This window comes from Cricetulus griseus, unplaced genomic scaffold (genome assembly GCF_003668045.3).
Source record: "Cricetulus griseus strain 17A/GY unplaced genomic scaffold, alternate assembly CriGri-PICRH-1.0 unplaced_scaffold_94, whole genome shotgun sequence".
Classification (NCBI taxonomy): domain Eukaryota; kingdom Metazoa; phylum Chordata; class Mammalia; order Rodentia; family Cricetidae; genus Cricetulus; species Cricetulus griseus.
This window is the reverse complement of record NW_023277437.1, coordinates 1-23,255: the sequence shown is the minus strand read 5'-3', so window position 1 is coordinate 23,255 and position 23,255 is coordinate 1. Positions and strand designations below refer to the sequence as shown.

The 23,255-nt window shown below is 43.4% G+C and overlaps 1 protein-coding gene across 1 annotated transcript; it reads right to left on the bottom strand.

Annotated features, from left to right (window-relative positions):
• Positions 1-1,159: 1,159 nt before the first annotated feature.
• LOC113838057 (ephrin-B2-like) lies at positions 1,160-7,227 on the bottom strand. The gene is made up of 3 exons (XM_035453941.1): positions 6,844-7,227; positions 3,368-3,457; positions 1,160-2,059 (listed from the first exon to the last, which is right to left on the bottom strand). Exons 1-3 carry the CDS (start codon positions 7,187-7,189, stop codon positions 1,695-1,697), a joined length of 801 nt encoding a protein of 266 aa, XP_035309832.1. The 5' UTR covers positions 7,190-7,227; the 3' UTR covers positions 1,160-1,694.
• Positions 7,228-23,255: the final 16,028 nt, after the last annotated feature.

Genomic DNA, 23,255 nt, shown 5'->3' with positions numbered 1-23,255 from the left:
AACTCATTCTACCCCTCCCCATATCCTGCTCTACTGAATATATAAGGTAATCTGATAAAAGTAAAGTTTGCCACTTGATTAGAATCCTGTCTTGTGGTCATTCTTTCTGTGTCTCTTGTCCCCATTCCCTATCCCTGACTGTCTTGTCCCAAGATGAAGTTCTGTGGGTTGGGACAATTGATAACTTTTCATGTGATGCTCCTTCCCTTAGAAGTAGCTCTATCTGATCTTTTACTTTGTAAAGTGCTAAGGGCTGGGTCCGCTTTAACAATGACTTCCACGTCTCATGGTATGTATTGTGTGTAATCTTAAAATATATATAAGTAAACATCTTTCATTTTATATTTCTTGTGTTCTATACACCTATTATAACTATGTCCTATCTCCCTCTTTCCCCTTGACATCATAATGTTATCTCCATCTTAAGGACTCTTAGAGGTGGGCCATGTGTGCTTTGCTTTGACATGGAGCCTGGGTACAGCCACACAGCCTGGGCAGCACAGCCATCACCCCAAAACCAAAGTGTAAGGCTCAATCGGGGAAGAAGAAGGGCACTTCCGGGGACTGGGGAAATCTGACCAACCTCTACTAATGAAAATTCCCTATATCCTCAGTGCTGATGGACTTACAGCCTGCTTGACCTTTGTATTTTCAACTTCTAGGTCCGATTTGGCTCTCTGCTGTTCTCCTAAATGGTTTTTCCCTGTTTAATAAAATGTGGCAATACAGCAGCTGAGTCTGCTTAAACCATCTCCCAAAGAAGACGGGACTGTCCCACAGCTCCAGCGCTAAGCATTTTTATTGGCAGTGACTCAGCAGTCCTGGCCCAGAGGCCTAGACGCCTGTTCTCTCCCTCTGAATTCTGGCCTCTCCATTCATAACAATGGCCCCTTTGTTAAACTTCAGGAGAGGAGTTTGATTCCCTGTTGCATAGCTGTGATAGTGAGCGCCCCACCACTCATCACAGTCTGAAGTCTCCCACCTGCCTGTTTCCTCTCAGCAAAGCCAAAGACTATCTATTGTTTCCTAATTGCTTTCCCCACTATGCTCCAGGGGCAGTAGTCTTGACCTGAGGTGGCATTTGGTACCATCCTCACTCAACCAAACCTCCAATGCTTTTTTCAGCTAACCCATCCAAGCCTCCAGGAAAGCAGAATTCTGTACCTAATACACATTTAATCTCATCTTGGTGTAAAGGGTGGGGCCAGGGCTCCGTGGTGAGTGTCCCTTAATGATACAGGATGTGGAGTGAGGGGTCTGGGGAGGCGTTGCAGAGCCCTGGAAACAGAAGTAGTGAGGATCAAATGCTAGGGATCTTTGAAAACCTTACTGAGGTTACCCGAGGTCCAGTGCACATGTCAGGAAACACAGAGGCAGAGGTGCAACTTTCTCCTAAGGTACTGCTGCATCACCCATAGCCCACCATATCCTCCCCGGGATCTGCAGAGTCCTGAGTGCCTGGCTGGGTGCATGGCATAGAGGTCCCCACAGGGACACAGCAGTCCAAGTGGGGATCTCTTAGCAGTCTTCCAGTTTCAGGGGAGGGTCTGTGGTTCCCCAAGGCTGAAAAGCTACAGCCTACAAAACTGTCCAGCTCCAGGCTCTTCCAGGAGGCATTCCGCCCTCAGCGTCAGGCTCAGTCCCTGCACCCACAACAAGGTGAGAGTTCCCTTGGGAGGCGAAGGTCCCAGGCTTCAGACTTTGTAGTAAATGTTGGCAGGATTCTGTGGGGGCATCTCCTGCATGATGTACACTGGGTGCCCATAGTCCCCGCTGACCTTCTCATAGTGTGGGCGGAAGACACTGTCTGCAGTCCTTAGCGGTATGAGAACATCACTGGGTTCCCAGCCACAGTTGTTGCCACCTCGCTTGGGTGTGGTACTGTGCTGTGGAGAGCGTTTGTGGTGCCTCCTGTGGTACTTGAGCAGCAATACCACCAAGGTGAGGATGATGACGATGACGATGATGCATCCTGATGTGATTCCTGCGAATAAGGCCACTTTGGAACCCAGGAGGTTGTTAGCGGAATGCCCTTCGCTGTTGCCTTCAGTGCTGGTACCTGCCAGAAGCAAGAAGAGCCAGTTACTGTGTTTCTGAGACTCTGCACTCTAGATTGAAGAAGGAACACTCTAAATGCAAACAAGTAAGCCTGGCCAATGCTCAACTCACAGGGTGAACTGGACAACAGATCACCAGATGAGGTGAAGGAGCTTCAAAGGTCCGACACTCACTCACCAGGCCAACCACTTCCTAAAGATTAGACAGCAAATCTGGAACATCCCTAGTTTCAACACTTCAGGATGCATCAGTAACTGAAACACCTGGTGAACTCTGCTCTTGTGACTGTAAGACACTGAGTGGGCTGAATTAATCTGTCTTAGTGGCAGAGTTAATATTGACTCACTGGGAGCAAAGACCCCAGCAATCTGTACCCATGAGTGAATCCCACTGATTGGGATGTGTTTTGAGGCTCCCCTGCCTCTAGGGGTTCTAAGAAAAATGCACACCATAGACACACAGCCCACTACACTGCTGTCCCTGGATTTGTTTACACAAAAGGGCTTGTTGAATTTCTCCCATTTGTACCAGCTTCTAGCTCTGGACGTCTTGTTGGATCATTATTCCTGGTTGATCCAGCAGGACTTGCATGTACATGAAGAAGAAGCGATTAATCATGGCACAGACATATGACAATGTAGCAAGCTTCAGGAGTTGCAAAGATATCTCAAGAGGCATGAACAGCAATGAACATAAGACTCTCTATTCAAAGCACTGAGAAATACAAGAATATAACCTTCCTTTTTAATCAGAATGGTAATCCTAGTTATTTGTTAGGTTTCGATTAGCAGGCCATCTGTGGAAACTATAGGGATTCTTGCATTTGGCAGTCAAAGCATTTTGACTGATGCCATATGACATTTCAATTTCACTAAGCAAGTTGACTGACAGCTATACTAGTCTCTAATTAGAAGAATAATTCTTTCTTTAAGCACAATAGGTTATTCTGCATGAAAATGCAGCTCTTGGGTTGTCCAGATTTGATAAAGAAACAACGCAGCAGAGCCAGTGTTTATGTATTAGACACTTTGATTTTTTTCAAAGAGGTGTTCTGCATTGTAAAGAGAAATACACATATCTGTGGCAGCACACAGACACCCTGTCTCACTGGCCTGCACTTTAGAGAGATCACAAATGAGAAAAACTGAGTATGTTGCTTTGGGGGACTCAACCAGTGGTTTAAAGTGCAGAGAATGGTCTGCCTTCAAAACTAACAAGAGCAGTGATGGTGAACGTCACCCCAGTTACCACGCTAGCTGGGGGCTGTACCAGCTCACAGCGGGCTCACAAAGCAGCAGTTGATCTTTACCTTGTCCAACTTTCATGATGATCTTCATGGCTCTTGTCTTGCACACCCCTCCCTCCTGGTTATGCAGGCCTTCCAAAGACCCATTGGTAGCTGATTAAAAATAAAATGGACAAAAAATAAAGAACAAATCAGGAAATCAATACGATTTCATGAACATGAAATGTCTGAAAACAATTTGAAAAATAAGAATTCACTCTTTGTCACAAGTTTTCTGAATGTATGGGATGCTGAAAGCTGAAAAGAAGTAGAAAAATAAACAAAGAGAAATGGATGCTGGAAACATTGTGACATGTAGGATACCTGCTTCTAAATGCAATTAAACATACCCTCCCATATACACATGATTTAGTATTACTCTATAGGTAAAAGGGACAGCACCTTCCAAAATACCCACCAACTCCTAGCGGGGGCAAACTAGAAAGTGCAAAAGAGCAAACATGGTAATTTCAAAACTTGGTAATCATCTCCCAACTCCTGCTTCCTCCACTCCACACCTCCTGCTTAAAGAACAATGAAATTGATGCTATGCTTGTCAAACCTCCAAGTTCTGTAAACTCTATCAGGGGAGCCTTCTGACACCCCCCCTTGCTCCTTTCTCCAGCCAGGAATGTGCTTAAGTAGCATTCTAGAACTCAAGTCTTCTGAGTCTGCATTCTCATCACCTTGTAAGTCCCTGCAAGCATCTGTTTTTATCAACGCCCATCAGCCACTTTAGCCTGTAGTCCAGAGCTAGAAGCTTTAGTAGTTTAGGGAAAACTACAGCTGGACAGAGAGTTTGTACACCCCTTTCCCTGTCTGGGTCTTGGGACAACTTGGATATAACCAGGTGGGGGCAACCACCTTGCCTCACATTGGCCAGCTGGGCTCCTTTTCCACTTTAACAATGAGGGGAGAGGGGGAGCACAACCCTTCTACCAATGTCTTTCTGTCTGTCTAAACTGTTCTGTCTACACATATTGCTGTTTGTTCTTAAGCCAGTGAATTCTCAAAATGGCTTTGTAACTAAAGCTGCAACGAGATGGGCTGTCAGACCGTGTAATGAGGAGCCGGCTTTCAGTTTACAGTTCAAGTTTGAGTAGGAGGAGAAGGTGGAATGTGCCAGACATTGCTTCCCCTTGAGTTCAAGGGGCAAGGAACAGAAGTATTTCATAGACACGCCTGTAATTTTAATCACCTTCCACTTTCTCTATCAAAGTCCTGTCTGCTAACACTATACTCAGAAGACAATGACAAATGAACAGGTGATCTGGCAACTCCTTTCAGCCTGGTTGTTTTGTTTTTGTTTTGTTTTGTTTTCCAAGCATACCACCACCAAACAGCTCCAAATGCCTTCACGGTTTGTAGAGGTTTGTAACTAAAAAACCAGGTATGAATTCACTTCTTTGTTCTGGAATTATCAATTTCTACCCTCAGGATTTTCCCCAAAACAAAGGGTGACTCTTCTCCAGAGAGTGCACTTAATCTTGGGTCTCATGGTTACATCTCTTTCCTCACTCTTTGATGACACTAAGCTTTTTCTTGGAAAATAGGTAATAGTTGCCCTATTAACTTTGTCGCAGAGTTGCAGTATCAGTATCCCACTCACAGACTGGAGAAAATGCTTGTCATATAAGTTAAAATAAAGTTCTAAAGAGACTGTGTGTTTGAGAACATGAAAACAGGGTCTTAGTTTTTTACTGTGTTATCATTTTCCTTATCTTCTTTTCCCATTTGCAAAAAGTGGCTCAGCCTCAGAGCCTCTCTCCTATTGCTTCTCACAGTGTGGGGTACTTTGAGCACAGTTTCCAGTGTGGTCTAGGTCAGTGTGGAATGTTCAGTTATTGCTTACAGTGTTTTTACTTCATTTCTCAGACCTTATTGAAAAAAATAAACAGATTTTCAATCTGTTAGGAGACTTTAAAAGTCAGAGAAAGTTTGAAGTATCAGCAAGGACATTTCTCCTATCTTTCTTCCCTGTGGGTATAGCTATATTGCCTAGGTTAGCATCCACGTCCTGAACTTGGCTTTCTTGTAGTTGGTACCAGGCATAACACAGCACCCAGCTTACCTGTACCCTAGTAGGATTTTCTTAGTTCATCTCTGGGAATTTTTGATAAAGCTGATTTTATGTTATAAAATATACAACAGTGCATCACTACCAACATGTTTGACAGAAACAGTTTGTCATTTATATTACATGAGCTAAACAGGTTCCACAAGCAGTATGTATGCACTGTGTCTGTCTCCTGCCATTACCCTCCCTATGTATGTATATTAAGCATGCATGTTCCAATGTTTCTGACTCCCTGCACTGTCATGTGTGTGCTGTGCATATTTGTACAGTATAGTCACTATTATTTTCCATGCACACTCTCTTTGCTACCCCGGAACATACCACCATGCATTTCTGCATGTTCTCTTTACAGTACATACATGGCTCGGGAGACATGTCTACACATTTACAGTGGTGGTCTATGGGATTTTTGGACTTGCCTTGCGTTTTGACCCTGACATTTCCTTGTGTGTAAAGTGTTCTAAGCCATACTGTCTGGGTTTTCTCACAGCAGTGAAAACTGTTCTACTTTCTGTGTTGCTAGACTGAAATTGAGATGGGCATGAAGGCCACAGCATTTACCCAAGGATCAAGAACATACAAAGAATTAGAGCTTAAGGGGTAAATATGTGTATGGTAAGAAACTATATAAATTATTTTTTTGTCAACATTGTCTTCTTTTTTCTCCCTCCAAATTTCTGTCTATGCTTCTTGGCTTTTGTTTTAAGTGTTTTATTTTGCTTTAATTTTTTATCTTCATCACAATGGGCACAGCTCACAAATGCACTTCAGATATACCCTAATGAACATCTATCCCATACTCCTGAAATAATGGTACATTATTATGACAGATGCAGGGGTGTCATTCAGGCAGCACTCCTACACTTTACTTTTTTCCATCAGGACATAACATGACCACTTGTTCTGGCTTTTGTCTATATGCCCCATGCTACTAATTCTGAGCTCTGCCGGTCTGGAGTGATGGTGTCATGGTGAAGTGTACCACTATTACATTTTGCTTTATTGAGTCCTAACTTTGAAACCGAGTTCTTGGAAGAGAATGCACACTAAGTGAATGAGTGGATGGACGGTTGGACAGATGGAAGGATGGAGAGAAAAAGCATCACACAGATTTACCTATAAAAACCTTAAGAAATTTCCTTAAAGATGGTTTTGTCAGTAGAGATACTGAGTCCCTTCGTATAATTTACTTATTTCAATACCATAAGAATCCTGGCAGGTTTGCCCCTGCTGAGTATTTATATTTAATTAATACTGTCACTACAGGGCCCCAATTTTCAATTAATTTATTTTGAAAAAAACAAAAAGAACAAAGCTTCTTAACAAATGATTTACCATGTTAATTTAAAGGAAACAGAAATCAATACAAACCTAGTTAGCTTATCCCAATGCCTACAAAATAAAGAGAGAGAATTACACTTACATATGATGTAATAATCTTTGTTCTTCTGAAATTCTAAACCCCAGATGCTGTTGCTGAATTCTTGAAACTTGATGGTAAATTTCACATCTCGGTGTGGTCGGGAACAGTTGAGCAGGGTTTTTTTTTTCTTCTTAATAATGCATCTGTCTGCTTGGTCTTTATCAACCATATAAACTTTATAATACTCATACTGGCCAACAGTTTTAGAGTCCACTTTTGGGCAAATAATATCCAATTTGTCTCCTATCTGTGGGTATAGTATCAGGCCTTGTCCAGGTAGAAATCTAAAAAGCATAAAAGAAAAGCCACTGAGTTGGTAAAAGTGAACACCCTTATAGACAGGCATCAAAGAGCCCTACACTACAAATCACCCCCACCATGACATGTCAGTGCTATACTTTGGTTCACCAAGGGTTTCTTCATGGGACAAATGCTTTTAAGAATTTACCTCAGAAAACAAAAGGATAACCTTTTCCCTTCTTGAGCCATCAGGCTATCAGCCTGGAACAGCCTGCTGAAACTTGGTCCTCCCCCACCCTCCCCATGCTTGTAATATTCCAATAATCTTTTGTGCAACTTTAAAACTCTTCCCTGGTGATGAGACAGACCTTCCCACCTGCTTGTTTTTTTTTAACCTTTGGCATCTCAGTTTATTAGGCATGCCAGAGAAATCTCATCAATTCCAGGAATGGCATATGCACAGAACCTTTGTTGTCCTGGTAGTTTCCCTGAGCTGTGTTGATGTTAATTAACAGACAAGTTTCATCAAGAATGTTTCAAATTACTTATTATAATTAGTCAGTCACTGATATAACAATGGGTTTTTAATTACACAGAACAAAAGAAATGTCTTACAAGCCCATAAAAGATAACCAGAAATAATTAAATCATATTGATACAGCTGCAAGATGAACAGCCCTCCCCTTCTGAGGACAAGTACCCCCTTGGTCTACAGCCCCCCCATGTATTTGCTCCAATTATTTTTTCCTAACAAATCTTTCGAACTATGACTACTGATACCAAATCCCTTGGATGCTCCCAGCTAGAAGCTCTCCTCCTTTCCTTTCTTGCTGGCCATATTGCTGAAAGATCTTCCCTAACGGGGAGTTTCCCTGAGACACCAAGTCAAGAGCCTCCTGATGAACATCCTCAAGCAAGTGCTAACACTAACAACACACTCAGAGAGAGCTGCCAAGTCTGCTGTTGCCTTTAAAAGCCTCTGATCACCTGCCTGCTCGGTCTTATCCACAGAAACTTTTCTCTGGAAAAGTGAAGAAGGAAGGAAATACCAGGCAGTAAACACTAAAAGGCTCTTTTGTATTACCCTCCCAGAAAGAGATCTTTCTGGTCTCATAGATACCATTGGGCCACAAGCTTTCCAAAGACTTCCAGCCATTCTCAGGCCTGGGAGCAATCACACTAACAGCCACACAGGGCGGCCTGCTCCTCGGAAATGCAAGTCCTTAGAGGCTCTCTATGCTTCGGTGGCCAGAGCTCAGAAATCTAAGTATTAAAGATCAAAATAGTGAGTAAATGTAAGGCACCACACCCTCCCTAACACGTAACAAACAGAAAACATGCTTCTCCAGATGCTAGGCACGCATATTACTGCTTCTCCCCTCTCCCCTATACAAGTCAATGTTTCTAATCCTCTCTGCAGCACACCCAAGTATAGTGGTCTCAAGGAACACAAAAACATACTTATGTCGCTCTATGGCTCTGAGGGGTTTCATGGGGATTTCTTTAATCTACACTTAAATATAAATATTAAATCCAGACTGGAGGAGGAGGGGCTGCCTCTCAAAGAGGCTGAGAATTAAAGTGCAAAGGGGAGAGAGGCAGCCAGGCTGTAGAAGGGGGGAGGGGCGCATCCATCACTAACATTCAGAAAGGAAGGGTGAATTCTGTAAACATGTGAGCTAGCATGACTCTCAACCACCACGGGAGGGCCCCAGTCTGAGTGGCAACAGCAGCGCTCAGGTCACAGCCAGGCTACTTGGGGCACCACGAGGTCCCTGCAGATCCCGTTTGGCTACAAAGATGGCACGCCAAGGAAGCAAATATAACACTTACATTAAAACACAAAACAAAACAAAAATCTATACCAGACTACATCAAAGATGGCCAGAGTAACTTTAAAACAACTTTAAAACAAAGGCCTTCTGGCAACAGGCAAAATATCTATTTTGGGTCATTTACAAGTGAAGAATTTTTGCCCTTACAAAGGGGAGAGTGTTTGCTCAATTGTGTTGGTGAATTTGGAATTTACCGCTTTCAAGACAGTACCAGCAGTTCTTTGCTTATGGGCTAATTTCTAAATCAATGCTTTACTCACCATACCCTCAACTCCAATTAGGCCATTGACTTTGCTTCTAATCTCAAAGGTCTGCCTCCAAGCCAGGAGCCACCCAGCGTCTCCACACTCTCCCATGGCTGAGACCTGAATTCCCCACAGCACTTTCTAGCCTTAGTTAGAACCATGTGTGGTTCCCGAGACCCTGGCTTCAAATCCCAAAGATGGCTGGCATTTTCTAAACCAGAGCACACCCTGGGAGCCCAGACCTAAAAGTTAGTCTCAGGCCTGACTTTCTCCCCTTCGTTCGCTTTGCTAAGAACATGTCTGATCATGAGACTAGCAACACTCAGATACGAAGGCTGCAGAGTTGACTGGGCAAGGCTCTGAGCTTTCCCAAAATGCATTGTTAAAATGGAGCCGGCACTCCGGACCTCGCGTAGGCTGGGCCACCGGTGGCAACGCGAAGGGAGAGGCGAGGTTGCAGAGGGCGGGAAGCCCGAGTTCTCCCAGGAGCCAACGAGCTCCCTTGCACAAGTCCTGGCTGTGGAGCAGTCTCGGATTTACGCCGGCTCCCTACACTAAGGGCCCACTGTCCCCTCCTGAAAGGGACAATCCAATAACCCAGACCCTGAATTTCTGTTGCCTTCCTGCAGGGCCCCGGCAGGTGGCTCCCGCGCACTACAAGATCACAGCATCTCTGCTGCGTTCCAGAGCCCGCCCCTTGATGCACATCTGCAGGGCCTTTAGTGGCGATGTTCTCCGTCTCAAAAAAGAAAGGAGGTCCAGGTAGAGTCATCAGACGCCTTTCCCGATTTGCCACCCGAGTCGCCAGGGCGTCGGGTACCCAGGAGTACATGAGTTTGGAGCCCCAGGAAGAGCTCTTTGGAGCATGAGCTCTCAAGTCCGGCCTGCCCCCACCTAGAGAACGGTGGCGGGGTGGGGACTGGGGTATGGGCACCTCAGTCTCTAGAAACAGGCTCCGGGCCTCCTCCCAACAGGACCACACAGCGGACCCCAGTGCCCGGTGAGAAGAAGAGTTTGTGGACGCCAATTACTTGGAGTTGGAGGAATTCCAGTAAATAGGCTTTAAAACTATCGGTCTGGAGATCGCAGTTCTGCATAAAACCATCCAAAGTCACCAATAGGAGTTCCACAAGGAGTCCCTCCTGGACCAGGACATGGCCATGGCCAAGCTGTTCCCTGTTCTGTGCACCCCGGGACGTGTGCGATGCCTATGCCCGCGGCAGATGCCTTCCAGCCTCTGATCCAGGGCCTCTTGGACTGATTATGGCACCAAAGTGATCCCGCGGGATGAACCGTAGTCAGGATGGACTCCCAGAGCAGCGCTAAGCTTTGCATCCCACCCGCAGCGCGCGCCTGACTGGCGCCAATCCCCACAGCGCTGACTATTTCTGGTTCTCTCTTCATGCAGGTCCCTTCTCCACTTCCCGCCACCCCTAGGAACAGAGCCTCCAAAGCTCCACTGCAGACATCTGGGTGGAATTTCCTCCCCTAACTTGCAGAGCGCTCTAATACATAGAAAATCCTTTAGAAAGAATTTTGGGGAGGCCTGCTGCTTCAATATGCAAGCCCTTAGCAAGCCTCTCTGCATTGGTGGCCACAGATCAGAAAACTATACTATTAAAGACCAAAATAGTGAGTAAACATAACAACACACTTAACAAACAGAAGACACTCCAGATGCTAGACACGCAGAATACTGCTTGCCCCCCCCACACAAGTCAGTGCTTCTAATTCTCCCTGCTGCACACCCAAGTATAGTGGTCACAACGAACACAAAAACATATTTAGTCGCTCTGTGGCTCTGAGGGGTTTCATGGGAATTTTTTAATCTACACTTAAATATAAATATTAAATCCACACCGGAGGAGGAAGTGCTTTCTCTCAAAGAGGCTGTGAATTAAAGTGCAAAGTGGAGAAGGCAGCCAGGCTGGTGGAGTGGGGGAGGGGCTCGCCCAGAGCTAACTTTGGGAAGAGAAGAGTGAATTCTGGAGGCTAGCATCACCCTCAACCACCAATGGAGCCCCAGTCTGAGTGGCTACAGCAGCATTCAGTTCCCAGCCAGGCTCCTTGGGGCACCACGAGGTGCCTGTAGATCCCGTTTGGCTGCAAAGATGACACGCCAAGGAAGCAAATATAACACTTACATTAAAACACAAAACAAAACAAAAATCTATACCAGAGTATATCAAAGAAGGCCACAGTAACCTTAAAACAAGGGCCTTCTGGCAACAGGCAAAAAAATCTATTTTGGGTCATTTACAAGTGAAGAGTTTTTGCCCTTTCGAAGGGGAAGGTGTTTGGTCAATTATGTTGGTTATATTTACCACTTTCAAGACAGTACCAGTTCTTTGCTTATGGGGTAATTTATAAATCAGTGCATTCATCTCTGCTCTGAAGCCTTTCACTATACCCTCAACTGCAATTAGGCCATTGACTTTGCTTCTAGTCTCAAAGGTCTGCCTCTCAGCCAGGAGCCAGCCACACTCTTTCAGGGCTGAGACCAGAACTCCCCACAGCACTTTCTGGCCTTAGTTGCAAAAGGAGGTAATAGACAGCATCCAGGTGAGGTTTCCTAGACCCTGGCCACAAATCCCAAAGGATGGCTGGCATTTTCTAAACCCGATTTAGTTAGTCTCAGGTCCGGCTTTCTCCCGTCTGTGTCCTTGGATAAAAGCGAGTCTGATCAAGGGACTAGCTATTCCCCAAATAAGAAGGCTGTGGCATTGAATGGGCCAGGCTGTGAGCTTTCCCAAAAGGCGGGGTTAAAATTGAGCCAGATCCCCGGACCATGCCGGGGCTGGGCCACCGGTTCCTACGCGAAGGGAGAGGCCGGTGTGCATAGGGAGTGCAACTCGAGTTCTCCCAGGAGCCAACGAGCTCCCCCGCACACGTCCTGGCTGCAGAGCAGACTCGGATTCACACCGGCTCCTGGACACTACCGGCCCACTGTCCCCTCCCGAAAGGGACGATCCACTGCCCCGGACCCCCAATGTCTGTCGCCTTCCCGCGGGGCCCCGGCCAGTGACTCCTGCACTCCACAAGATCACAGCATCTCTACCCCATTCCGGGGCCAGCCCATAGTTGTGCATCGCAACCCCTTTAGTGGCAAAATCCTCCGTTCTCCAAAAAGAAGGGAGATGCGGGGAGAGCCGTCAGACCCTTTTCCCGAGGTGCCACCCGAGTTGCCAGGGCGTCGGGCACCCTGGAGTACTTGAGTTTGGAGCCCCAGGTAGAGCCCCTTGGAGCAAAAGCACTCAAGTCCAGCCTGTCCCTACCTAGACAACTGTGGCGGGGTGGGGACTGGGGTATGGGTGCCTCAGAGTCTAGAAACAGGCTCCAGGCCTCCTCCCAACAGGACCACAAAGCAGATGCCCTGGTACCCGCCTGGAGCCGGGTGAGAAGATGGGTTTGTGGAGGCCACGTACTTGGAGTTGGAGGAATTCCAGTAGATAGGTTCTAATACTATCGGTCTGAAGAGCGCAGTTCTGCATAAAACTATCCAAAGTCTTCAATAGGACTTCCACAAGGAGTCCCTCCTTGACCTGGCAATGGCCATGGCCAAGCCGCTCCCAGTTCTGCGCACTCCTGGAAGAGTGCAGAGCCTATGCCCGTGGCCGATGCCTTCCAGCCTCTGATCCAGGGCCTCCTGGCCTGATTACATCACCAAATGATCCGACGGGCTGAACCATAGTCAGGATAGTCACAAAGGGCAGCGCCAAGCTTTGCATCCCACCCGCAGTGCCTGCCTGACAGGCGCCAATTCCGACCCCGCTCCCCTCCACATTGCTGGTCCTCTCAACTTGCAGCTAGCCTTCTCCACTTCCCGCCACCCCCAAGAACAGAGCCTCCAAAGCTCCACTGCAGACATCTGGGTGGAATTTCCTCCCCTAACTTGCAGAGCGCTCTAATACATAGAAAATCCTTTAGAAAGAATTTTGAGGAGGCCTGCTCCTCTGATACGCTAGCACTTAGCAACTCTCTCTGGATCGGTGGCCACAGCTCAGAAAACTATACTATTAAAGACCAAAATAGTGAGTAAACAGAAGTCACCACTCCCTCACTAACACATATCAGAGAGAAGACACTCCTCTCCAGATGCTAGACACGCAGAATACTGCTTGTCCCCTCCCCCCACCCCGACAAGTCAATGCTTCTAATCCTCCCTGCTGCACACCCAAGCATAGTGGTCACAACGAACACAAAAACATACTTATGTTGCTCTGTGGCTATGAGGGGTTTCCAGCCAGCGTCTCCACACTCTTCCAGAGCTGATACCAGAACTCCCCACAGCACTTTCTGGCTTTGGTTGTATGAGGAGGTAACAGGTACGGTTACCTAGACCCTGGCCACAAATCCCAAAGGATGGCAGGCATTTTCTAAACCTGAGTTAGTTAGTCTCAGGCATGGCTTTCTCCCCTCCATGCGCTTTGCTAAAAGGGAGTCTGATCAAGGGACTAGCGACTCCCCAAATATGAAGACTGTGGCGTTGACTGGGCCAGGCTCTGAGCTTTCCCAAAAGGTGCGTTTAAAATTGAGCTAGCTGTTGGGACAAGCCTGGGGCTGGGCTACCGATTCCTACAGGAAGGGTAAGGCCGGAGAGCGGAGTTCGGGCAGCCCGAGTTCTCCCTAGAGCCAGTGAGCTCCCCTGCGCACCTCCCGGCTGCCTAGCAGACTCCTTTTCACTCTGGCTCCCGGACACTGCGGGACCACTGTTCCCTCCCCAAAGGGACAATCCACTGCCCCAGATCCCCAATGTCTGTTGCCTTCCAGCGGGGCCCAGTCTGGTGGCTCCTCGAGAGCACATCACCTCTGCCTGGCTCCTGAGCTCTCCCCCTACCCCCCGTCGATGCGCGTCTGCAGTCCCTTTAGTGGTGATGTCCTCTATCCTCCAAAAAGAAGGGAGGACCGGATAGCGCCATCAGACACCTTTCCCGAGGTGCCACCCGAGTCGCCAGGGCGTTGGGCACCCTGGAGCACTTGAGTTTGGAGCCCCAGGAAGAGCCACTTGGAGGCCGTGCTGGAAAGTCCAGCCGGTCCCCACCTAGAGGAATGTGGCGTGGTAAGGGTGGGGCACTGGGGCCTCAGGTTCTAGAAACAGGCTCTGAGGCATCCTCCCGCCTGGACCACATGGCGGAACCCTCCCGGGCCAGGTGAGCAAAAGGGAATTTGGACGCCACTTACCTGGAGTTCGAGGAATTCCAGTAGATAGGCTCTAAAACTGTAGGGCTGGAGATCGCAGTTCTGCAGAAAACCATCCAAAGTCCCCAATAGGACATGCACACGGAGACCCTCCTGGACCGGCCATGGCCATGGCCAAGCCGCTCCCAGTTCTGCACACTCGGGGAAGAGTGTGGAGCGGATGCCTTCCCGCCTCTGATCCGGTGCCTCCTGGCCTGATTATGGAACCAAGTGATCAGGCCAGCAGATGCAAGTTAGGACTGACTGGTGGGGGAGCGCCAAGCTTCTCAGCCCACCCGCAGTGCCCGCCTGCCTGGCACCAATCCCAAAACCCCACACCCCCACCCCCGCTCCCCATTTCCTGTCCTCTCTCCCTGCAGCTCCCCTTCTCCACCTCTTGCCACTCCCAAGAACAGAGGTTTCAAAGCTCCACTGCCTATGGCTGGGTGGACTTTCCTTTGCTATCGTGCAGAACACTCTAATACATAGAAAAGCATTGGGGTTTGCTTTAGAAAGAATTTTGGGGGCTGGAACACAGGATTCTGTCCAGATCTGTTGCTGTTTCACAAATCACTTACTCTAGTAACTGCAACCTCACTGTACACCACACAAGAGGGAGAGCATCCCAATCATGCCAAGCAAATGGCAACTAGCTAAAAAACGTATGGTGCTGTGCATTAGCCAATGCAACCAAAAATAGGGTGTCAGTGTCCTTCACCGGGACAAGTCACTTCTAAAACCATCAACACACATCACAGATGGCAAAGAATCAAGACCAGTTAAATGGAATTCCAACAAATGGAAAGATAAGCCTTCTACTGCCAGGGAACAGCTATATCCATCTCCCTGTGTTTGCCCTTCAGCAGTACTTTCAGGTCCTTTCTAGTTAGGAAACCTAGTATCAAGTATTCACATGACTTCCTGGAGCAGTGGTAACTCCCATCTTCAGCAGTCTCATGGCCAGTTATGCCAAGCGCACAAATGGCTCTGGGTAGAAAACAACAGAATTGCAGACAACTGAATACCAGAAGCTCAAGCTAATAGCAGCATGGAAAATGTTCATTGGTGGCCACACAGACACATACACACAGCATATACTAGTACAGTTAAGTGACCAAGACATTACTCAGAATAGTAACAGGCTCATTTGCTACATCCTAAGGGAAACTATAGCCTTACCTAGTAACCTTCATTTGAAACATTGAAGAGTCCTCACACCAAGCTAATTAAAACTTTAGTTTTTAAGTCGAGAATTCTGCAAACTACACAATATTAATGGTAAAAACTACAAATTTCAAATACTATAATAAAAATAAACAGCCAATAGTTAATTCTGTAACACATCAAAAATTTAAAATAACTCAAAAAAACAAACTTGGGAATTAAAGGGAACATTTTAATTGCTAATAAATTGTGAAAAAAATCTCTTAACCTTTATAATGTGTACACAAAAGTGGTGGAAAAAAGAAGAAAACAAATCCCTATATTGATGTAGCACAGTAAAAGGTGGGTACATGTTATTAACAATGATATGCTTTTTTTCTGTAGCCTGGTGGACAACAGTAATCAGTTACAGGAATGATTGAATATCTAGGAGTCTCTAACAGTAGACATTGAGATGTGTTATTAGCCACTGTGATTTCTTTTCATATGAAGCAGAAGAAACTTAATGATGGAATAAAAGGCACAAAAGCGCTGATGTCAAGTATTTGAACCCCAGGCTACTCTTCCGACACAGTGTTTGTAACACAAGCAGAGCAAAAGCAACTTTAATGGACACTTCCAAAACCTTGAATATATAACCGAGAACAATGAATGTGAATTGAAAAATTACATCAGAAGAATACAGTACAGGAAGGAAACTGTTTGAGCTAACTTATGCTATGAGATTAAGTATTATAATCTATGCAGGTAAATGAAGTGAATATGTATTTAGAGTGACAGGGTACCCTGTTTACTAAAACCTCACTATACCTCATGCCTACTTAAAATTCTATCATTCTTCTTTACTATAGCAAAGAATTGAAATTGAAGCAACAGCATTTTCCATAGCATGCAAACACAAAAAATCTACCATTTAATCATCTCAAGCAACATTTTCAATGATAAACAATGGTATGACTTTTTCCAGGGACAGGGGCCTTCACTATGCCGTACCTAAGCACCTCCAATATCATTTTATGGCATTTTATTGATTGGTAAATACTAGTATGCTTTAACAAATAAAAAGATGAGGCAGATTCTGCTGTATAAAATCCTGGTTATCGCTAAGTTTCCACATGCAAAAATACCCAAACAAATCCCCAAACCAAAAACTGAGTGATATTAAATATGTTTATCCCACAAATAAATATGCAAAGTTAAAGATTATTTTAGCTCTATTGAACATACAAAGTCAAGTTCTATCTGACAGTCCACCCACTCTGAAAGTGACTTAATTGTCCACAAATTTTAAAAACATATTTTCTAGTGTTTATTAAGTATAATTTGTGGCAATAATACTTATTTTCTATAACAGAGGCACAGGTTTAGGATTTTCCAAAGATAATACTTGATGTTTTAACTCTTATCAGCATAAAGTAGTGTCTGTAAAAATATCCAGTAGTACTAATTCACAAGTTTATTTAATGTACAAGGAAACCCTGTGAAAAATATAAACCGGAGGAAATCTAGTATAGTTCTAAGGCTTCTAAAGTAAACCACCCTTTAGACTTACCAGAACTTAAAAACAATTGCTTAAACATATGAATTTAAGACTTTACTTTATTCAGCAAAATCACTTATTTACAGTGGGGAATGCTGGTTTGATTTTGTCAATGAAAGAAACAAGAGTCTGCAAGAGACCATACTGCACTGTAGGTACTTCTGTAGCAGGTGGCCAACTGTTATCCTTACCTCTTATCAGGAACACCAAGAGATACAGTATCACAAGGACACTGCTGTAACAACACCACAAAGGTCCAGCAAAACCCTTCGCAATGCAATTACCAAATTTTATATTTTTATAAATGTATAAAAAAAACCCAAAAATCAGCAGTTGTTATTGTCTTTAGGCCAATCTGGGTAATGCTAGCTATTTTATTACTCTGGGCAAGCCTAGCAATCAGCAGTACCAGTGGGAGGTAGATTCTGTTATATTCCTAGGGTTCTCCTCTAATGCAGCTATAAGGAGCCAAGTGGGTTACCATAATCCATACAATGGTGACTTCTGGTTAGCTGAACGGTCAGACCTGTTGGGAATTGAAGGGATCATGAGACAGCCTTGATCTGTGGATCAATATGTTCACCTGGACAGTGAACTCTTGAGTGTGCATTCACTGGGGACAGCGCAGTTTTGTAGGCCTGGCTATGGGAGATGTTGTACTTAAAACATCACTGTCAACATGTGAACACACCGACATTGCTTTTGATGTTTACTAGGAAGACAGATTAAAAAAAAAAACTGAAGGCCTGTTTGTAGAAATTCTCAAACTTACATTCCACATTTAGTTTTGTGTGATCAGTGTTAGGAATGAGAAAATGAGGGTCTCCTTCAGAAATATTTGACTAGAATGCTTTAACTTTCCTCTACCACCAGCCACATTGTTTTAAGTCACAGAAATATATTTTTTGGTGAACAAATGGAATTTCTGAGCTGCAGCGGTTCCTTGGCTGTTTATGGTGTTGGGCACCTGCATAGGCAGATTCCACATATTGTGCCATAATCCAAAATAATAGTAATATATCTCTTCCACCAATCTTTCACAAATACTGTACACCTTCTTCATTGTGGATTTGTGTTAAGTACAAAAGTTACATTATCTGTACGATACTTGCTTAATCCTATTGAGAATTCTGAGTTTTTCCATGGGGTACATATGTGTAAAATCAGCTTTCCTATTAAAATTTGATGGGAATTTTGTATCTGGAATTTCCAGATGTGGGATTTATCCTGTAAATATATCCAACAACATTTTGTTGTTGTTGTTGAAAATAGACCATTTAATACTGTTGTTTGCAAAAGTATGAAAGGGAAAAGAAACTATTCTATGTAATTATTGCTTACCAAACTACAGTAAATGTCTATAACTGAAAGTGATATGAAACAATGTACAAATAAATAGAAAGAAGACAGCAGTATTGCTTAGAGACACAGAATATATTGTTAAGTTCACATAAAAGATAACCTACTAAACATATAAACATATAATTTGATTGAGAAACAGAGTGAGAGTAAAACTTGCTCCAGAATTTAACAAAGAATCTCAATGTGACATGGGATTTTGGATTGCAGCATGCTAAATAATCTCAGATAGCAGTAGTTTGGGGTTTCCCAATAGATATAAACTCTATTTAGTTAAGCCATGCTGCATTGTAGTAGTTGGTATAACGTTGCACAAATTTAATATGTGGATTCTGATTAATTTGAACCTATTACCTACATCCAATCAACCCCATTACTACAAACAAAACCATGTTCTCCTGATATTCCCTTTCTACCCATGTGTTCATGTGTGTCTCAAGTATACCAAGTTCTTGTAAATCAACAGAATTTCAATGGATCCCAGCAATCTTATCAGTATATTTCTTCTACATTTAAATTTAATATTAAAAAGTATCAAAGCCAGGAATTGGTGGTGTACGCCTTTAATCCCAGCACTCAAGAGGCAGAGGCAGGAGGATCTCTGTGAGTTGCAGGCCAGCCTGGCTTACAGACTGAGTTCCAGGACAACATCCAAAGCAATACAGAGAAACCCTGTCACAAAAAAACCAAAAAAATTAAACCTATCAGAATTCTGATGTTCATGGCAATTATATTCATGGTCACCTAAGTGTGAAAATAAACTATATTTCTACTTGTTGAAGGCATGTTTTGACCTCAAAAGGACATAGTTCTAAGTAAATGAAGATAATAACACTGGATAAAAGATTATACATTTATAAAGGATTCTCACAGTCAGAATTTTATTAATCATGAAGCAGCATATTACTATACCTTAGGCTATGTCACCCCACTTCTTTCTCCTATCTGATTTTTCTGATTTTAATCTTAGAAGCACTCTAATTTGTCAGGTAGAAGACAGATCGATCCCGTGCCAACTTGTTTACTGTCCAGGTAGGAACAGAAAATGAAAGGCAGAAAGAACACAGAAGCTAGTGAAATCATCACCTTTAGAGGCTGCTATTTTAACCATTCATTTAGTTGCTTTGTGGAGAAGAATGACTAAGTGCTTTATGTAGGAAGAGTTGTTATAGACATGAGAGGCAAATGTGCTATTATCACTCTATTTCCTTCAAGGCTATTGTTAAGTCCACGTTTTGTTTCTGATTTTGTTGGGTTCTGTATTATATCTCTGCTTGCCAGCTAGTTTGGATAAGGTTTTATTCAAATTCTTGTGTTTCTAAAAGAACCACATCTTGATTTATTGCCTCTTTATAGTGATATCTTTGTTTCTATGTCATTGATTTCAGTTTGATTACTTCCTGCCGATTACTCTTTCTATGTGTGTCTGCTCCTTTTTTTTTTCCAGACATTTCAAGTGTGCTGTTGGGATCTGTACAATTTTTTTCTTTGAGGCACATAGTGCTATGAACTTTCTTCTTAGCACAGCTTTCATTGTGTCCCATAATTTTGGGTATGTCATGCATCATTTTCACTAAATTCTATGAAGTCTTTAACTTTTAATTTCTTACTTGACCCAGTGTAACTCAGGAGAGAGATGCTCAGTGTTTGCGTGTAATGTTCTATAGATATATTTTAGGTTTTAGGAACATTTGAGCCATAACAACAGTTACTTCAATTATTTGTCTGTTAATTTTCTGGCTGGATTAACTGTCCATTGGAGTTAGTGTGGTGCTGAAGACTCTCACTATTTTTATGAGGGACTCAAGGAAATATTTAAGTATAGTAAGGTTTCTTTTACAAATGCTCCTGTCCTTATATTTATGGCATAGATGCTGAGGACTGAAACCTCACCTTGGTGGATTTTTCCTTTGATGACTATGAAAAGCACTTCTCCATTTCTTTTGATTAATTTTGGTGGAAACTGCCTTTTGTTAAATATTAGTATAGTAACACCTGTTTGCTTCTTGTTACTATTTCTTTGGAAAATCATTTATTATCTCTTTACTCTCAGGTAATATCTATCTTTGATGATGAGGTGTGTTTCTTGTACACAGCAGAATGTTGGATCCTGTTTTTGTTTCTAATTGGTGAATGGGGTCCATTGATAATGAGGAATAGTCATGATCTGTGAGTGCTAATTCCTTCTATTTTGTTGGTTGTTGTAGTGTTTCTACATGTTTTCCTTTTTTGGGTTTTGCTGGTATGGGATTATTGATTGCCTGTGTATTTATGGGTATAACTAACTTCCTGGAGATGGAGTTTTTATTATAATACATTGTCTAGGTCTTGGTTAGTGGATAGATATTCTTTACATTTGAATTTGTTATGAATATCTTTTCTTCAAGTATGGTGGGTGACGGTTTTGTTGGATATAGTAGTCTTGGCTGACATTAGTCGTCTCTTGGAGTCTGCAAGTCATCAGTCCAAGCCTTTATGTATTTTATGGTCTCTGTTGAGAGATCAGATTTGATACTAATAAGTATGCTTTTATAATTTACTTTCCTTTCCCCCTTTTTGTTGTTAATTTCCCTTCTTGGTTTTATATGTATAGTGTTGATTATTAAATGGTGAGAGGATTTTCTTTTCTAATCCAATCTAATTGGTATTCCATAAGTTTATTTTACTTTTAAAGGAATGTCCTTATTTGGCTTGGGAATATTTTCTTCTATGATTTTCTTTTCTTTCATATATTCACGATGTTGTTTTCGTCTAGTTTTTTTTTTCATATCTTCCTCTTTTTTGCTTCTTTGTTTGCTTTTCAAGACAGGAATTTTCTGTAGCATTGTAGACTGTCTTGGAACTCACCCTGTAGACAAAGTTGGCCCTAAATTCACAGATAAACTTTCCTCTGTATCCCGAGAGCTGGAATTGAAGGCATGAGCCACCACCACCTGAATCTTTCCAGTTTTCTATTTTTATTGCTCTTATCTTTGACAGTTTCATGTTTCCTAGATATTTTTTGAAAAATTCCTAGGAATTTTTCAGATTTAACTGTTTCTTTGACTGAATCAATTTTCTCTATTGTGTCTTCATTCCCTGCGATTCTTACTTCCATCTCTTCTACTGTGTTGGTGTTGCTTGAGTCTGTAGTTCCTGTCCACGTACCAATTTTTTTAATTTGCAGGATTCCCTCCATTTGTGTTTTCTTTATTGGTTTTGTTTTTTTTAACGTCTTAAAATGTTTGTTTACTTTCTCTTGGTTTTATTTTTGGAATTTATATATTTCTTCCAAATTTTTGTCGTTTCTTGAATTTCTTTATGGGATTTGTTCACATCTTCTTTAAGGGTGTCTGTCATCTTAATACAGTAATACTTAAGGTCATTCTCTTGTATTTAAGTTTTGTTGGATTGTTCAGGTCTTGTTGTTGTAGAATAGCTAGGCTCTAGTGGTTTCATAGTGCATTTCCTATCATTGATGGTGTTCATACACTGGCTTTTGCCATCTTGATTTCCGGTTATATTAGTTCAAGGTGTTGATTCATGTACTTGTCTTTCTGAGATGGATGATTTTTCTTTGGTTTCTCTTTCCTCTCTGTTCTTTTGTAATAAATGGCAAGGAGTTCTTGTTCATTAAGCTGTCCCCTCTGGGTTTCCTGAAAATAGAGTTCCTTAGATTTAGCCAGGCATTTGGTCAGGCAGAAATTCTCTTCAAAAGTTGTAGACCAGGATATAGAGCCCAGAGGAGAGAGTGAAGACTGAGGTACTTACATCTGACCTGGCTTCCTGTTTTCCTAGTATCAGTAAGGCCTCCAATACAGCTGCCATTGATAGGGACCCTAGATAAGGCCTGTGTTCCAGTAAGGCTAATTCTTCTGAAGATTTAGACCTGAGATTCCTAGATCTGGCTTGCTACTCGTATACCAGAAGTCTTCCAAATTTGGAGGCCATGAAATAGAGCCAGGTATTGAGGGTGGGGAACTGTGTACAGTTCTGGGATTTTCTGGAGATTTAAATGTGAATAGTGGCTGAGCAACAGTATCTTTCTTGGGGTTTCTAGGGCAGCCTCACTTCCTGTAATGTTTCTAGAGCTGTGGGGTCTAGTTCACAACCAAGGGAAGGATTTCTGCCTGGCACTGCTGGGTGTTCTTTAGAGACTGTATTACCATCGGTTCCTTGAAACTGCTTGGTCTCTGAAACAGCCAAACATTTCTACAAGTCGTAGGGTGATTTATGGGTCTCAAGGTCCTAGTGCAGTCTGAGGCTGTTGGACTGGATAAAAGGGCTTTATTGAGTGGTGGGCAGTATCTGAATTATTGTCCTGAAGAACACTCTGGCCACCAATACAGATACTGCAGTCTGGGAGAACTAGTGTAGGCTCCAGGGTAGTGAGTGCATTTTGAGGTTGCTTGGCAGGATTCAATGAGAATTATTGTGTGGTGGGCAGTGCCTTATGTGGGCTCCATAGATCCAGCTAGCCTCTGATAGAGAGCACATTTTCTTCCAAAGTTTTGGAACAGGGATAGAACCAGGGTTAGGGTGTGGTGTGTGCTGTCTGTGGTACTTGGGCAAGATTAAGGGGGATTTGTGGGTGGTGAGCAATGTCCTGTCTTCATAGCCAGCATCTAGTTGGCAAGTTAATATGCATACAACTTACAATACAACTCATTAGTGTAGGAAGGTCACTGGGAAAAACTAAACCTTAAAAAAGGTGGGATATATGTATTAGCAAATAATTCCTCTAGTGTGAAGATTCCTCATGATTCCAGTAGAGAATTCCTCCTTCTTTGAAACTCCAGAGCTAAAATTCCGAATACCAATATTAAACCATTTTCATTTAAAATTCCATTTTCAAGTATCCATCTCTTCACT

What these genes read in the sequence shown, in the direction of transcription:
- LOC113838057 (XM_035453941.1), bottom strand. Translation starts at nt 7,189, where the DNA reads ATGCCTGTCTATAAGGGTGTTCACTTTTACCAACTCAGTGGCTTTTCT. An exon ending in CAAAGATTATTACATCATAT is followed by an intron (nt 3,458 to 6,843) that starts GTAAGTGTAATT and finishes ATTTTTAATCAG; the next exon opens with CTACCAATGGGTCTTTGGAA. An exon ending in CATCATGAAAGTTGGACAAG is followed by an intron (nt 2,060 to 3,367) that starts GTAAAGATCAAC and finishes TGCTTCTGGCAG; the next exon opens with GTACCAGCACTGAAGGCAAC.